Below are 15637 nucleotides of genomic sequence, written 5' to 3'. Positions count from 1 at the left end.
GTATTTCATTACAGGCATTTAGCATTACACTTGGCAGCAGCACAGTGTTTGTTAGTGTGTAGAGGGGTAGTAGCCTACATGTGCAGTGCACCCTGGGCCTTGGCTGCTTCCTGACGTGTGCTGTAACGAATCAGGGCGCTGCCCTGGGTCAAGCCGAGGTGAAAGGTCAGTAGGGGGCCGTGCTGCATACAGATAGTCCGTAGTGTGGAACCGTCAATCTGTAGGAGAACAGAAAACTTAGTGGGATATCAGTGTGTCTGCGGTGGGGAAGTGTGAGACTGTAAAAGGGTGGGCAGTAGAATTAAGCATTTCCCCATTCTGTTTTTCCCTTAGCAGCCCTTTCATGCCAACGTCATTCATGCAATCCTTAATTGATTAAATGGATCAGCCAACTTCACAATCCAATTACACTTGGGTCACGCATGACATCAATGGGTCAGAAAACATAAAATTCCAAATCACCCACAACATAATCCCTAGGCCCTCTTCCCCCCCCCATCCTTCTGCTCATTCCCTCCCTGCTCATTGGTGCTACTGCTAACATCTTTATCAATTCTCTCCATCTGTACCTGAGGGGTGAGGTTGCTGAGCAGTAGCCAGCAGCTGCCTCTGGAGGCCACACCATCATTCCACGCTGAGCCTACGGAGAGAAAGAAGGCAGTCAGAAACAAAGGGTAGTCTTTCAAATCTTTTTTCTGTTGTAAAGCCGGTATCTAATAAATATCTTACTACAATGAGTTCTGAAAACCCAACAGCTATAAATGGTTTCGTATCAAGTTGGCCAGGAAACAGTTAAAATCGCTACAGGGTTGATCCAGGTATATAATATTACCTGTCCCAAATCTTGAATCTTGACTGCCCCCGCCCTCTCCCCAGCCCCTGGTCAAACGCGGGGCTCCGCTGCCCCATAGGGATGTCGAGGCCTGTTTCTGACTGGTCAGTCCAGGAGGGGGGCGTGGCAGCTGGGAACTGACGCGACTGGTCTTCCACGGCTTATTGTGTCCGATGGGCTCTGGGGGCCAGCTGGGTTTGTACTCAGAATACTTTGCTGAGGAAACAAGCACAACTTTCAACACACCAAAATAAATGACCAAGGGAAACAGCTAATTTCAATATATCATCAATTTACAGAGCTTTGGTTAGCAACTCATTCTCTCAAATATTAGACTAGACCTTAAAGCTGTTCATATATTAGAGAATGTCACTACCTGTGCTGTGTGCATTGCCAAGGGGGTTGTCTGAGGCACTGTAGGGCCAGGCACCTGGTGAAGGCAGCAAGGTGTTGAGGGAGGGGTTTGGCCCTGCAACAGAGATAGGATGTGTCAAGAAATACTGCAATACAACATATGGTGTGCCCGTGGCGGTCATGAAACTTGGTCAGCCGGTGACTTACAATCAAGTAACTGTCGGTCTCACAGTAATTGACCGTTAACTAAAGAACACATTTAGCATCTCCTGGCTTCCACACATAGCCTACAAGCTACCATGCGCATTCCTGACGAGCCCTGGGCCACCCCCCGTCGCACCTCCAACCTGGGAATGTGCAAAATAGCGAGCCACTTCCTCCTCACACAAACTCTGCCATGATTGTGGTGTTCCCCAGAACACAAGGGAAACATACCTAATTTCAATAAATTATCCATTTACAGAGCTTTGGTTCAGCTCAGTCTCAACTATTGGACTAGACCTTAAAGTTGTTCTTATTAGAGAATGCCGCTACCTGTGCTGTTGCATCCCCAGTTGTGGGGATGCGAACTCCCTCGCTGCTCATGTATGCCAGTTAGACTCTACACCCCTTTTAAAGCAGATTAATGTGCTTAATTTGAAGAAGTTATTTGGCCACTTTAGTTGTGATACAAACCTTATTAAAACATTTTCACAAGTGATCATTTATCATTCACAAGTGATAGGCTAATATTGTCACGAGGGTTGCACATTTTGGGGAATATATGCAAATGAATTTTAATACCATTTAAATGTATGTGTCATGACGTGGCCCTTTCTGGGTATAGATCGTGGCATCTCTCGCTCTCCTACATACAGGTTCTGTTATCTCAGGTCGTAAATTCCCGGAGGAGACTCTCCTCCTGGCCATGCAGTATGTATGCATGTATGTATATATATATATATATATATATATAGAGAGATAGAGAGAGAGATAGAGAGAGATAGATAGAGAGATAGAGAGAGAGATAGAGATAGAGATAGATAGAGAGATTGAATCTCTCTCTCAGTAGAACAAAGGAACTTCTTCTACATCACAGAACAATATCCATGTTTTGGAGAATGTGTAAACAGTCGGTGGAGAAGCCAGCTGCGACCCAGTCTGTTTTGTTTCATGTTTGTGACCTCATGAAAGACAATACAGCCACATTACCATAACTCTGTTTATACAGGTGCCTCCGTTATGAGGTTTGCGTCTAATTATTGTATAAAATGAATGAGTAAAGATGAAACCATTTGTGAAATGATGTAATGCTATGTTAATCTGTTAATGTGAGAGAATTGTATTCCCTTTAAAAAGTTTAACTAAGCCATTGGCCCGCCGCCATGAGCAGACATGATCTGGCTCATGGAACAGCTTTTTTCTACTGTTACCAATAAAACCCCCACCTGAAGAAATCCTCTTCAGACCATGCCTACCTCGGTCAGCTGAGGGGGCAAAGGTTTGAGTAGAGACCACAAAAACCTCCGTTTAAGCTAAGGTTGTAATGGTTGTTGAATTTCTAACCATACCACGTGGAGCATTGGCTACACGGCAGGAAATGGTTAAACTCAGACTATCGATCCTGACAGATTAAAAACAAATCTTAGATACTAATTACTAGTCTGCAGCTAGAAATTGTGTCAACCTGGGATGCGAAGACCGACAACTGCCAAAACATCTAATCTACAAGAACATTTCTGAATGATACTCTGACGTATCCATTCTAACCACGAAAGACTTCAGGGAAGAAGGGACGTTCGGATGAACTTTCCAACAGAAGGAATGACGACTCCAACAGAGATCACAATGACACACTGGGAGTAAATATATATTGATTGCAATTATTCCCAAATGAGTGTGCGTTCATGTGCAAAGGATTAGCATTTCAATTAATATAATTATCAATTGTGTAGTGACTTTTTGTCTTTCCCGCACTTCAGTCCACACCCACTTCCCTTTGTCCACCAAGCCGTCATATCGGCTTAGCCCACTAGGAAACCTCCCCTATCATTTCCTTGTAGCCATTTCTAATGTTTGTTTATGCATTTGTGATTTTTTAGCTAGTTAGTAAATAAATAATTAAGACAATTGGTGTATGGATGATTCATATTAAAGGCTGGGTTCGTGCAGATAACCAACAATTTACGACGTTTGGAATGACACTAACGTGAGGTAAAGAATAATTCATTAATTAGAAGACTGATTAGATATAATTTTCCTAATATAACTCTGCAGATATTGTAACTTTATAATCTGAAGATTATCCTTGGTGCCCCAACTTCCTAGTTAATTACATTTACATGATTAGTTTAACTCTGTAATAATAATTACAGAGAATTGATTGGATAAAATAGTCTTCAATCTAAAGATACCAAAGGCACGACACTTTTTTTAAAAATTGGATACATTTACCATATCATATGTAGACAGAAACAAACCTTACCTTATCATAAGTAGACAATTGTAAATTATTAAATCCTTTCAATAGAAATACAAAAGTTTAGTTACGAATTGAAGTTTAATTCAATTAATTGACTCTTCACATGGGATGTTTTCACTGAACAACAAAAGGGACTATTGAATGATCCTCAATGATCCATCGCATCTCCCAAAAACATTTTCAACATACATCTGTAAAATGATAGTCTAGAAACTAAAGCTTTGGTTGTTTTCCATGTCTTCTCCCTGGACCTCCTCAATGTCCATCTCTTGAACAGACTCAGGCCTCATCTTCACTGTCACTTTCCAACCTTGAGGATGGCTCATTGTCAGGCTCAAAAAGGCTCAAATTTGCCCGGATGGCCACCAATTTTTCAACTATTGTATTGGTCAGCCTGTTGCGTGCTTTGGTGTGTATGTTCCCAAACAAGGACCAGTTGCGCTCTGAGGAGGCTAATATTGGTAGGATTTGCAGGATGGTGGAGGCAACAGGGGAAAGAGCCTCAGATCCACAAAGTCCCTTCCACCAGGTGGCTGATGAGATATGTTGGCACAACTGCCATATTGCATCTCCATCCCAAAGCCCTTGCTTGGAAGTGTACTTCGTCAGACTGCCAAGAATCTTTCCCTCATTCAGGCCAAGGTGGCGAGCCACGGTAGTGATGACACCATAGGCCTTGTTGATCTCTGCACCAGACCGGATGCTCTTGCCAGCATACTTGGGCTCCAACATGTATGCTGCGGCGTGTATGGGCTTCTGGCAGAAGTCTTCACGCTTTTTGATGCATTTCAGAACTGCGGTTTCCTCTGCTTGGAGAAACAGTGAAGTGGGCAGGGCAGTACCCATTTTTTCCTCATAGTACCTATTTTTTCTCATACATCTGCAATCAGAGTCCGAACATCAGACAGGATGGCATTGTCTCCCTCAATCCACGCAATGGCTACTGCTATAGGTTTCAGGAGTTTCAGGCTGCTTACCACTCTCTCCCAAAATACATAATCCAGGAGGATCCTCTTGATGGGGCTGTCCATATCGGCAGACTGTGATATGGCCATTTCTTGGAGACTCCTTCCCCTTCAGGAGACAGTCAAACATGACGACACCTCCCCAACGGGTGTTGCTGGGCAGCTTCAATGTGGTGCTCTTATTCTTCTCCATTTGCTTGGTGAGGTAGATTGCTGCTATAACTTGATGACCCTTCACATACCTAACCATTTCCTTGGCTCTCTTGTAGAGTGTGTCCATTGTTTTCAGTGCCATGATGTCCTTGAGGAGCAGATTCGATGCATGAGCAGCACAGGCAATGGGTGTGATGTGAGGTTAAGACTCATCCACTTTAGAACAGGCATGCTTCATGTTCGTCGCATTGTCGGTCACCAGTGCAAATACCTTCTGTGGTCCAAGGTCATTGATGACTGCCTTCAGCTCATCTGCAATGTAGAGACCGGTGTGTCTGTTGTCCCTTGTGTCTGTGCTCTTGTAGTATACTGGTTAAGGGGTGGAGATGATGTAGTTAATTATTCCTTGCCCAAGAATATTCGACCACCCATCAGAGATAATTGCAATACAGTCTGCTTTCTCTATGATTTTCTTGACCTTCACTTGAACTCTGCTGAACTCTGCATCCAGCAAATGAGTAGATAAAGCATGTCTGGTTGGAGGAGTGTATGCTGGGCGAAGAACATTCAGAAATCTCTTCCAATACACATTGCCTGTGAGCTCAGAGGTGAACCAGTTGCATACACAGCTCGAGCAAGACATCCATCAGCATTTCTCTGAATACGTTCCTCCATTGAGTCAAAACAACTTCTGATTCCAGGAGGACCATGAGCTGTTGCTATCGATAAGGTATCTGATTCATCATTTTCACCTTGAATAGATGTAGAGGTACTTTTGTCAGAGGTTGCTTGTGAGCAGTGAGGGAACTTTATGCACTTGGCCAGATGATTCTGCATCTTTGTTGTATTCTTCACATATGATTTGGCACAGTATTTGCAAATGTAGACAGCTTTTCCTTCTACATTAGCTGCAGTGAAATGTCTCCACACAGATAGTGCCCGTGGCATTTTCCTGTGAAGATCTGGGGAAAAAAGGAGTAAATAAAAACAAATACAATTCCATGTACAGATAAATAAATAGTTAAGCAGTTAGATTAAACAACTCCTTTGTAAGATAAATGTTTTAAAATGAAACATGTATGGAAACAGGTGAATTAACACTCCTCAGTTAGCAGGCTCAAGCAAACTAAACCCCACATGGAAGCAAAAACGAACTAGCAGAAATTGTTAACAAGTTAGAAATGATTTAAACACTTTGCTCTAGGCTACTACTTACTAAAAAAAATATTTATGTCATAAAATATATTCACCCCACCCAGTAATGTAATGAAAACTTACCAGAAAGCATGTAGTCCATGGCTCGGACAGTGTAGTAGCAAGATCTTGAGAATCAGCTGTACATGTGATGGAAGAATGCACTGTGCATGCAGAGGGTTGCAATTTCATTGAATTGGGGTAGTTTAACCAAAATATGCCACAAGACCTACAATTGCCTTATATGTATCCTACAAAAAAAGGTTCACTGTTATAAGCAAACTTTTTTGATGAATTTAAGCACAATTCCCCAAATTCCAGGGCTCAACTTCCCATGGAAAATGTCTGTACATTTATAGACCCTTTGCAACCCTAATTGTCCCCCATCAGACCATTCTTGATTTAATCTTGTCTTTACATATACTAAATAATATATTTTTGTGAAATTTGTTTTGATTTAGAACGGACCATTGTCGTGCACCTGTACCAAAACAGGGGCAGCGGGATTTTTTTTAATGTCATCTATGCACTTAAATAGCAAATGGAGGATGCTTTTCCCACCAGGCAGTTTGACTGCCCTCGTGACCGCCAGTAATATGGTCACTGCAACAGCCCAAGGTGTGCCAATAGGTTTAATCTCATTCAATACTTATACAGAAGCAGTGATTAAACAGTGAGTACCTGTATTGTCTCGCAGTAACTGGTGGTCAGAGTCACTGAGGCTGGAGGGTCCATGGGAGCCCAGTACACTGCCAGGGGTCATGTACGGGTCCGACTCCGGGTCGGCACTCTGGATGCCTTTCCAGGGCACTCCAGGCTGGAACTCTGTCACCGCAGAAACCACAGGGAAGACTACTGAGCCTGGCAATATTGACATGTTTTGCCACCTTTCATGTGCATTTCAAAATTGTGCATTAGGCACTTGGGGTACTGAAAGCAACTTACCTGGGGGCCAGCTGGATGTCCCAGTCATGGTGGCCATCTTGCTTCCAGGGGTACGGTGCCAGTTGTCAGAAGGGCCCTGAGGGGGCATTCCCAAACCATCAACCCCGAGCAACTCATACTGTGAATATGGGGAGCCCTCTCGAACTTTCATGGCCATGGGTAAAGGACCTGCAATAGCACACAAGACAAAAACAGAAATACAAATCATTTGTCAGTTTGACATGACTTTTCCTTTTATGGCTTTATATAGGTATGATCATTCATGTCATTAGCAAGAAACTGGATTTTAATGACTCACCATTCTTGTGATGGGCTGTATCTGGGGGGGAGGGGGCCGGAGAGTGACCCTCCATCATCCATTTGAAGCGGGACTGCTGCCCTCCTCCTCCATCCTTAACCCCCCCCACCATGGAGCCCAGCTCCAGCCCAGACAGATTGCCTCCGGGAGCAAGACCTGAGATACCAGAAAAAAACATGGTCAGATGGTTCATTCAATGCAGTCATGAGCAAAGATGGCTGTGTTGATAAAACTTGGGCCAGTGTAATCCCCCTGAAATCGAACATCACGGAATAGCTGCTAGGTGATTTAAATGAAAGACTTTCGTCACGCAACAGTGATATACGAGCTACTGTTTACACAAATTAGTTGGATATGATTTAGTAATGGTTTGCCTTTGACGTCATACTGAGTAGACTGCTCTAAACTGACAGATTGGACTGAGATGTGTCAGAGAGATAATAACGAAGACCAAACCTAAGCAACTTACCAGAGTACATCCCCTGTGTTTTGGCATGAAGATCTGACAAGGGCCCACCCATACCAGGGTGGGGCATCGAGTCTGCCATCGGCTGTTTTGGTGCCCCTCCAAGAGATGGAGACAGTTTGGAGCTCCCACTGCCTCCGCCTACCACTCCCTGTTGTTGCTGTCTCTGTTGTTGCAGAATAGCCATGATTCTAGCCAGCTATGGAGACATAGGGTAAGAGAAAAGATAGAAAAATATGTACACAAACACTGCATCAAGAGACTAAAGACAAGCTGGCTAGAAAGCTACTACATACTGAAAGTCTAGCACAACTATTGCATCTAATATTTAAATTAGTCCGAACTGCTATAGGTATAGTGATAAGGCACTACACTACTATGGGACGTTCAGTACCTGCTGTGGATCAGTCTGCTGGCGTATAGGCTGAGGCAACTTCCTCTGGTTCTGCAGGAGCTGCTGCTGCTGTTGCTGCTGCAGAAGGAGCTGACAAGCCTGGGGGGGGGGGGGGGAGGAAGGTATGGAGTTGGCAGGCACAAAGTAGTTTTACTATTCTATTCCACTGAGAGAGCTAGTGTAGTAGCAGTTTTACAGTTGCAATTACTTGATATCCAATCAATACAAGATTATTTGAATTACTGAGCAATTTAGAAAATTGTGATAAATGGTTCAGACGGCCTGAACCACAACACCGAGGCGGAGACGATATTTACCAGGTGGAATTGCTGCACATGAGGGTAAATGTTACTAAGCACGGCAAGTTGCTGTGGTGAGAGCTGAGGTGGGAACACCCCTCCTCCGACACCTACTCCTCCAACACTGCTGCCAGGAGAGGGTATCTGCTTTAGCATGGGGCCCGGCACCTGTGACGTGAAAAAAGCATCACCATGTGTATTAGCATTGTGGACACTGGAGAAAGAAAAAAAATGCTCTCTGGATATATTATTTTCCGGAACTCCAATTTGAGCAGCAGCAGCTGAAAAATGAGCTCCTACAAATATTGAAATTTACATGGTTTTTAGAGTGAAGTACATCGGAAAAAGCAAAAGAAAACTGCAAGACTGAATAGGAGAAAAAACAAGCAACAAACAAAGATAGGCTTTTGAAAAATAACTATTTTTCATAAAATTGTAGTTATCTTAGCTAGCTGAAATGTTTACCAGGTGCTAAGCAGTTGCTAGGGACTCTTTTGGAAGAAGCTAGCTAGCTAACGAAGAACAACAAAGAATATCTAGTTAACAGAAGAAAAGAAAGAGAAAATTAGGACAGAAGAAAAAGGATATCAAAGTGAAACAGTTCTCTAAAGACACAGGAGACAATAATACAAGAAACAACACTTCTGTAGCTTGTCAACTATGTGTCTGTCTATCCCTGTTCTCTCCTCTCTGCACAGGCCATACAAACGCTTCACACCGCGTGGCCGCTGCCACTCTAACCTGGTGGTCCCAGCGCGCACGACCCACGTGGAGTTCCAGGTCTCCGGCAGCCTCTGGAACTGCCGGTCTGCAGCCAACAAGGCTGAGTTCATCTCAGCCTATGCTACCCTCCAGTCCCTAGACTTCCTGGCGCTGACGGAAACATGGATTACCACAGATAACACTGCTACTCCTACTGCTCTCTCTTCGTCTGCCCACGTGTTCTCGCATACCCCTAGAGCATCGAGCCAGCGGGGTGGTGGCACTGGAATCCTCATCTCTCCCAAGTGGACATTCTCTCTTTCTCCCCTGACCCATCTGTCTATCTCCTCATTTGAATTCCATGCTGTCACAGTTACCAGCCCTTTCAAGCTTAACATCCTTATCATTTATCGCCCTCCAGGTTCCCTTGGAGAGTTCATCAATGAGCTTGACGCCTTGATAAGTTCCTTTCCTGAGGATGGCTCACCTCTCACAGTTCTGGGTGACTTTAACCTCCCCACGTCTACCTTTGACTCATTCCTCTCTGCCTCCTTCTTTCCACTCCTCTCCTCTTTTGACCTCACCCTCTCACCTTCCCCCCCTACTCACAAGGCAGGCAATACGCTTGACCTCATCTTTACTAGATGCTGTTCTTCCACTAATCTCATTGCAACTCCCCTCCAAATCTCCGACCACTACCTTGTATCCTTTTCCCTCTTGCTCTCATCCAACACTTCTCACTCTGCCCCTACTCGGATGGTATTGCGCCGTCCCAACCTTCGCTCTCTCTCTCCCGCTACTCTCTCCTCTTCCATCCTATCATCTCTTCCCTCTGCTCAAACCTTCTCCAACCTATCTCCTGATTCTGCCTCCTCAACCCTCCTCTCCTCCCTTTCTGCATCCTTTGATTTTCTCTGTCCCCTATCCTCCAGGCCGGCTCGGTCCTCCCCTCCTGCTCCGTGGCTCGACGACTCACTACGAGCTCACAGAACAGGGCTCCGGGCAGCCGAGCGGAAATGGAGGAAAACTCGCCTCCCTGCGGACCTGGCATCCTTTCACTCACTCCTCTCTACATTCTCCTCTTCTGTCTCTGCTGCTAAAGCCACTTTCTACCACTCTAAATTCCAAGCATCTGCCTCTAACCCTAGGAAGCTCTTTGCTACCTTCTCCTCCCTCCTGAATCCTCCCCCCCCCTCCCCCCTCCTCCCTCTCTGCGGATGACTTCGTCAACCATTTTGAAAAGAAGGTTGACGATATCCGATCCTCGTTTGCTAAGTCAAACGACACTGCTGGTCCTGCTCACACTGCCCTACCCTGTGCTTTGACCTCTTTCTCCCCTCTCTCTCCAGATGAAATCTCGCGTCTTGTGACGGCCGGCCGCCCAACAACCTGCCCACTTGACCCTATCCCCTCCTCTCTTATCCAGACCATTTCCGGAGACCTTCTACCCTTCCTCACCTCGCTCATCAACTCATCCTTGACCGCTGGCTACGTCCCTTCCGTCTTCAAGAGAGCGAGAGTTGCACCCCTTCTGAAAAACCCTACACTCGATCCCTCCGATGTCAACAACAACAGACCAGTATCCCTTCTTTCTTTTCTCTCCAAAACTCTTGAACGTGCCGTCCTTGGCCAGCTCTCCTGCTATCTCTCTCAGAATGACCTTCTTGATCCTAATCAGTCAGGTTTCAAGACTGGGCATTCAACTGAGACTGCTCTTCTCTGTGTCACGGAGGCTCTCCGCACTGCTAAAGCTAACTCTCTCTCCTCTGCTCTCATCCTTCTAGACCTATCTGCTGCCTTTGATACTGTGAACCATCAGATCCTCCTCTCCACCCTCTCCGAGTTGGGCATCTCCGGCGCGGCCCACGCTTGGATTGCGTCCTACCTGACAGGTCGCTCCTACCAGTTGGCGTGACGAGATTCTGTCTCCGCACCATGCGCTCTCACCACTGGTGTCCCCCAGGGCTCTGTTCTAGGCCCTCTCCTATTCTCGCTATACACCAAGTCACTTGGCTCTGTCATATCCTCACATGGTCTCTCCTATCATTGCTATGCAGACGACACACAATTAATCTTCTCCTTTCCCCCTTCTGATAACCAGGCGGCGAATCGCATCTCTGCATGTCTGTCAGACATATCAGTGTGGATGACGGATCACCAGCTCAAGCTGAACCTCGGCAAGACGGAGCTGCTCTTCCTCCCGGGGAAGGACTGCCCGTTCCATGATCTCGCCATCACGGTTGACAACTCCCTTGTGTCCTCCTCCCAGAGTGCTAAGAACCTTGGCGTGATCCTGGACAACACCCTGTCGTTCTCCACTAACATCAAGGCGGTGACCCGATCCTGTAGGTTCATGCTCTACAACATTCATAGAGTACGACCCTGCCTCACACAGGAAGCGGCGCAGGTCCTAATCCAGGCACTTGTCATCTCCCGTCTGGATTACTGCAACTCGCTGTTGGCTGGGCTCCCTGCCTGTGCCATTAAACCCCTACAACTCATCCAGAACGCCGCAGCCCGTCTGGTGTTCAACCTTCCCAAGTTCTCTCACGTCACCCCGCTCCTCCGCTCTCTCCACTGGCTTCCAGTTGAAGCTCGCATCCGCTACAAGACCATGGTGATTGCCTACGGAGCTGTGAAGGGAACGGCACCTCCATACCTTCAGGCTCTGATCAGGCCCTACACCCAAACAAGGGCACTGCGTTCATCCACCACTGGCCTGCTGGCCCCCCTACCTCTGAGGAAGCACAGTTCCCGCTCAGCCCAGTCAAAACTGTTCGCTGCTCTGGCACCCCAATGGTGGAACAAGCTCCCTCACGACGCCAGGACAGCGGAGTCAATCACCACCTTCCGGAGACACCTGAAACCCCACCTCTTTAAGGAATACCTAGGATAGGATAAAGTAATCCTTCTAACCCCCCCCCCCCCCCCCCCCCTTAAAAGATTTAGATGCACTATTGTAAAGTGGTTGTTCCACTGGATATCATAAGGTGAATGCACCATTTTGTAAGTCGCTCTGGATAAGAGCGTCTGCTAAATGACTTAAATGTAAATGTAAATATAGAATGTAGAGTTTTGTTAGACAACCTGGCCAACATTCCAAAATGGTAATCTAAAGACAAGCTAGAAAATATACTGCTCCAAAAAATAAAGGGAACACTTAAACAACACAATGTAACTCCAAGTCAATCACACTTCTGTGAAATCAAACTGTCCACTTAGGAAGCAACACTGATTGACAATAAATTTCACATGCTGTTGTGCAAATGGAATAGACAACAGGTGGAAATTATAGGCAATAAGCAAGACACCCCCAATAAAGGAGTGGTTCTGCAGGTGGAGACCACAGACCACTTCTCAGTTCCTATGCTTCCAGGCTGATGTTTTGGTCACTTTTGAATGCTGGCGGTGCTTTCACTCTAGTGGTAGCATGAGACGGAGTCTACAACCCACACAAGTGGCTCAGGTAGTGCAGCTCATCCAGGATGGCACATCAATGCGAGCTGTGGCAAGAAGGTTTGCTGTGTCTGTCAGCGTAGTGTCCAGAGCATGGAGGCGCTACCAGGAGACAGGCCAGTACATCAGGAGACGTGGAGGAGGCCGTAGGAGGGCAACAACCCAGCAGCAGGACCGCTACCTCCGCCTTTGTGCAAGGAGGAGCACTGCCAGAGCCCTGCAAAATGACCTCCAGCAGGCCACAAATGTGCATGTGTCTGCTCAAACGGTCAGAAACAGACTCCATGAGGGTGGTATGAGGGCCCGACGTCCACAGGTGGGGGTTGTGCTTACAGCCCAACACCGTGCAGGACGTTTGGCATTTGCCAGAGAACACCAAGATTGGCAAATTCGCCACTGGCGCCCTGTGCTCTTCACAGATGAAAGCAGGTTCACACTGAGCACATGTGACAGAGTCTGGAGACGCCGTGGAGAACGTTCTGCTGCCTGCAACATCCTCCAGCATGACCGGTTTGGCGGTGGGTCAGTCATGGTGTGGGGTGGCATTTCTTTGGGGGGGCCGCACAGCCCTCCATGTGCTCGCCAGAGGTAGCCTGACTGCCATTAGGTACCGAGATGAGATCCTCAGACCCCTTGTAAGACCATATGCTGGTGCGGTTGGCCCTGGGTTCCTCCTAATGCAAGACAATGCTAGACCTCATGTGGCTGGGGTGTGTCAGCAGTTCCTGCAAGAGGAAGGCATTGATGCTATGGACTGGCCCGCCTGTTCCCCAGACCTGAATCCAATTGAGCACATCTGGGACATCATGTCTCGCTCCATCCATCAACGCCATGTTGCACCACACTGTCCAGGAGTTGGCGGATGCTTTAGTCCAGGTCTGGGAGGAGATCCCTCAGGAGACCATCCGCCACCTCATCAGGAGCATGCCCAGGCGTTGTAGGGAGGTCATACAGGCACGTGGAGGCCACACACACTACTGAGCCTCATTTTGACTTGTTTTAAGGACATTACATCAAAGTTGGATCAGCCTGTAGTGTGGTTTTCCACTTTAATTTTGAGTGTGACTCCAAATCCAGACCTCCATGGGTTGATCAATTGGATTTCCATTGATTATTTTTGTGTGATTTTGTTGTCAGCACATTCAACTATGTAAAGAAAAAAGTATTTAATAAGATTATTTATTTCATTCAGATCTAGGATGTGTTGTTTAAGTGTTCCCTTTATTTTTTTGAGCAGTGTATATTGTTATTGACTTTTGGAGCACCTGCTATTACACAACGTGGAACAACACAGGCAACGTACCTGCGCAGACAAGAATTGATGAGGGACTTGTCCGCGTAACCCTTGGGAGGGGTTCATGGGATGCATCCCAGACTGGCGCATTCCCCGAGACTGAGGCATCCCACCGCTGCCACCAAATAAACCATGACCACCCATCTGGAACGATATACAGAAGAGTACAGTTAAATATGAAATTATAAAAAGGAACAGTGAGAGCTGAGAAAAGGAAAATATCTATAAAGTTAGTTGACAAAAAAAGCTAGTTGATGTTAGCTGGCTAGCTAATGATAGGGTCAACATATCTAGCCTCCTCCACCTAGGCCAATCGACGGACCATGCAAACATTGCTTAGCACAGCTTCAAGGACACCTTGAACCCTTTGACAGGAGTATGACTCTCTTACCTTGTCACTGTAAGGCCCCATGTCTCCAGGCCCCATGTCTTTGGAACTGGGCATACGGTAGCCTCCGCCACCTCTTCCTCCTCTCCGCATTTCACCGCTGTAGTCATTCATCCCTCTCTTATCTCCTTCCAACTTTTTATCAAGACTCAAGTCCTCGCCCTATTAAAAGAGTCGGAAGCTTGAGTTTTTACAGAGTGATCAAAGACTTAGTCATGATCTGGTTAACCATTACTACAAACACGGTTATGTTTTACCATTTTTTAAAACATTTTCAGAACATCATCTTGAGAATCTATGCTACCTAGCTAGTTCCAGTTGGCTAACGTTAGCTACTAGCCAAGCTAGCATGTAATTACATTCCAAATCATGGTGAGATACTATGTGCATCCACTAATAAGAAACCATATAAATTCATGCCAAAAGCTGCAACGCCTCTACTCCTGTGTGTTTGGTGGAGTATGGGAACCGTGCGCACATCTACTGTATGCAGTGCTCATTTCATCCCGGAGGACTTCAATGGCTTAGTATAACCAGTGGAAGGCAGGATTTGGAATGAAACCAGGTGTTGTGCCGAGCGTTATTTGTGAAGCCTGCAAGCTCCATTTCAGGGTTCCCCAACTGGTGGCCTTATTTGGGCCAAGTTCTGTGTGCAAAAAATAGTTTTTTTTATTTTTTATTGGTTCATTGTTGGGGCATAAGACTGTAAAAACACCAATAAATAAGTTAAGTGATTTTTAATTTTGGAAATCTGTTCCAAGTATTCCCAAGCATTATAAAAAGACATGTGATTGTATAAAAATGTAAGCATTGTTTTAGTCAAACATATGGGTTTGGGCTTATCGTGGATAATTTGCAGTCTACAAATTATTTGTAATTATGTTCAGGCCCCCCAGACCGTCCACTCAAGAAAAAAAAAAAAAAATCGTCCCGTGACTAAATCCAGTTTACCATCTCTGCTCGATTTCCTACTGGTACATCGAGTGTCAGCAGTGATGAGATAAACCATGTAAATTCAATGTGGATTTACCACACTATTGGATTAGCATGCAGACTCTCCCTCTGAAGTCCTCTCCTTGGCTCTTTGACTTTGGTAGCTTACTCAGCCGTAAATTGTTGCCAAAATTTGGTTTACTTTAATGTAGCTGTAAGCTAGGTGTTGACAGCAACTGGCTGACTCAAGCAGTGCTAACCAATGGTCCCTCTAAACTGCACGCATTCCACACAGCTCCCCGGGACTGCCGCACAGAAATATCAACCCACAGAGAGATGCATAAGATTGAGCTTCACTGCTCTAGAAAGTTCAGTGGTCACCAACCGGTCAATCATGATCGATCAGTTGATCGTGAAGGGATTCCTAGTCGAACGCCAAATAAAAACCTAACGATAAAGCAATGTGTTCCTATTTTTACCACTGTTGGCGGTAGGCGCACCCA

At 45.9% G+C, this 15637-nt stretch overlaps 1 protein-coding gene across 5 annotated transcripts in view; it reads right to left on the bottom strand.

Annotated features, from left to right (window-relative positions):
- LOC106601229 (trinucleotide repeat-containing gene 6B protein) overlaps positions 1-15637 on the bottom strand; it is a 31110-nt gene that overhangs the window by 1956 nt on the left and 13517 nt on the right. For 4 of the 5 annotated variants that reach the window (XM_045715149.2, XM_045715148.2, XM_014193271.3 and 1 more), the window contains exons 9-20: positions 14205-14363; positions 13823-13957; positions 8380-8529; positions 8063-8161; positions 7672-7867; positions 7203-7358; positions 6905-7072; positions 6641-6784; positions 1209-1301; positions 833-1048; positions 570-640; positions 79-218 (exon numbers count right to left, since the gene is read on the bottom strand). In XM_045715149.2, the coding sequence (XP_045571105.1) occupies positions 79-218; positions 570-640; positions 833-1048; positions 1209-1301; positions 6641-6784; positions 6905-7072; positions 7203-7358; positions 7672-7867; positions 8063-8161; positions 8380-8529; positions 13823-13957; positions 14205-14363 (1727 nt within the window). Of the gene's footprint in view, positions 1-78; positions 219-569; positions 641-832; positions 1049-1208; positions 1302-3706; positions 5728-6043; positions 6124-6640; positions 6785-6904; positions 7073-7202; positions 7359-7671; positions 7868-8062; positions 8162-8379; positions 8530-13822; positions 13958-14204; positions 14364-15637 lie in introns of those variants that run through there. The other variant, XM_082971405.1, reaches the window with a different exon arrangement.

Source organism: Salmo salar, chromosome 03, assembly GCF_965601325.2.
Source record: "Salmo salar chromosome 03, fSalSal1, whole genome shotgun sequence".
In the NCBI taxonomy this organism is placed as follows: Eukaryota; Metazoa; Chordata; class Actinopteri; order Salmoniformes; family Salmonidae; genus Salmo; species Salmo salar.
The sequence above is the reverse complement of the archived record's forward strand: the minus strand, read 5'-3'. Positions and strand labels throughout refer to the sequence as shown.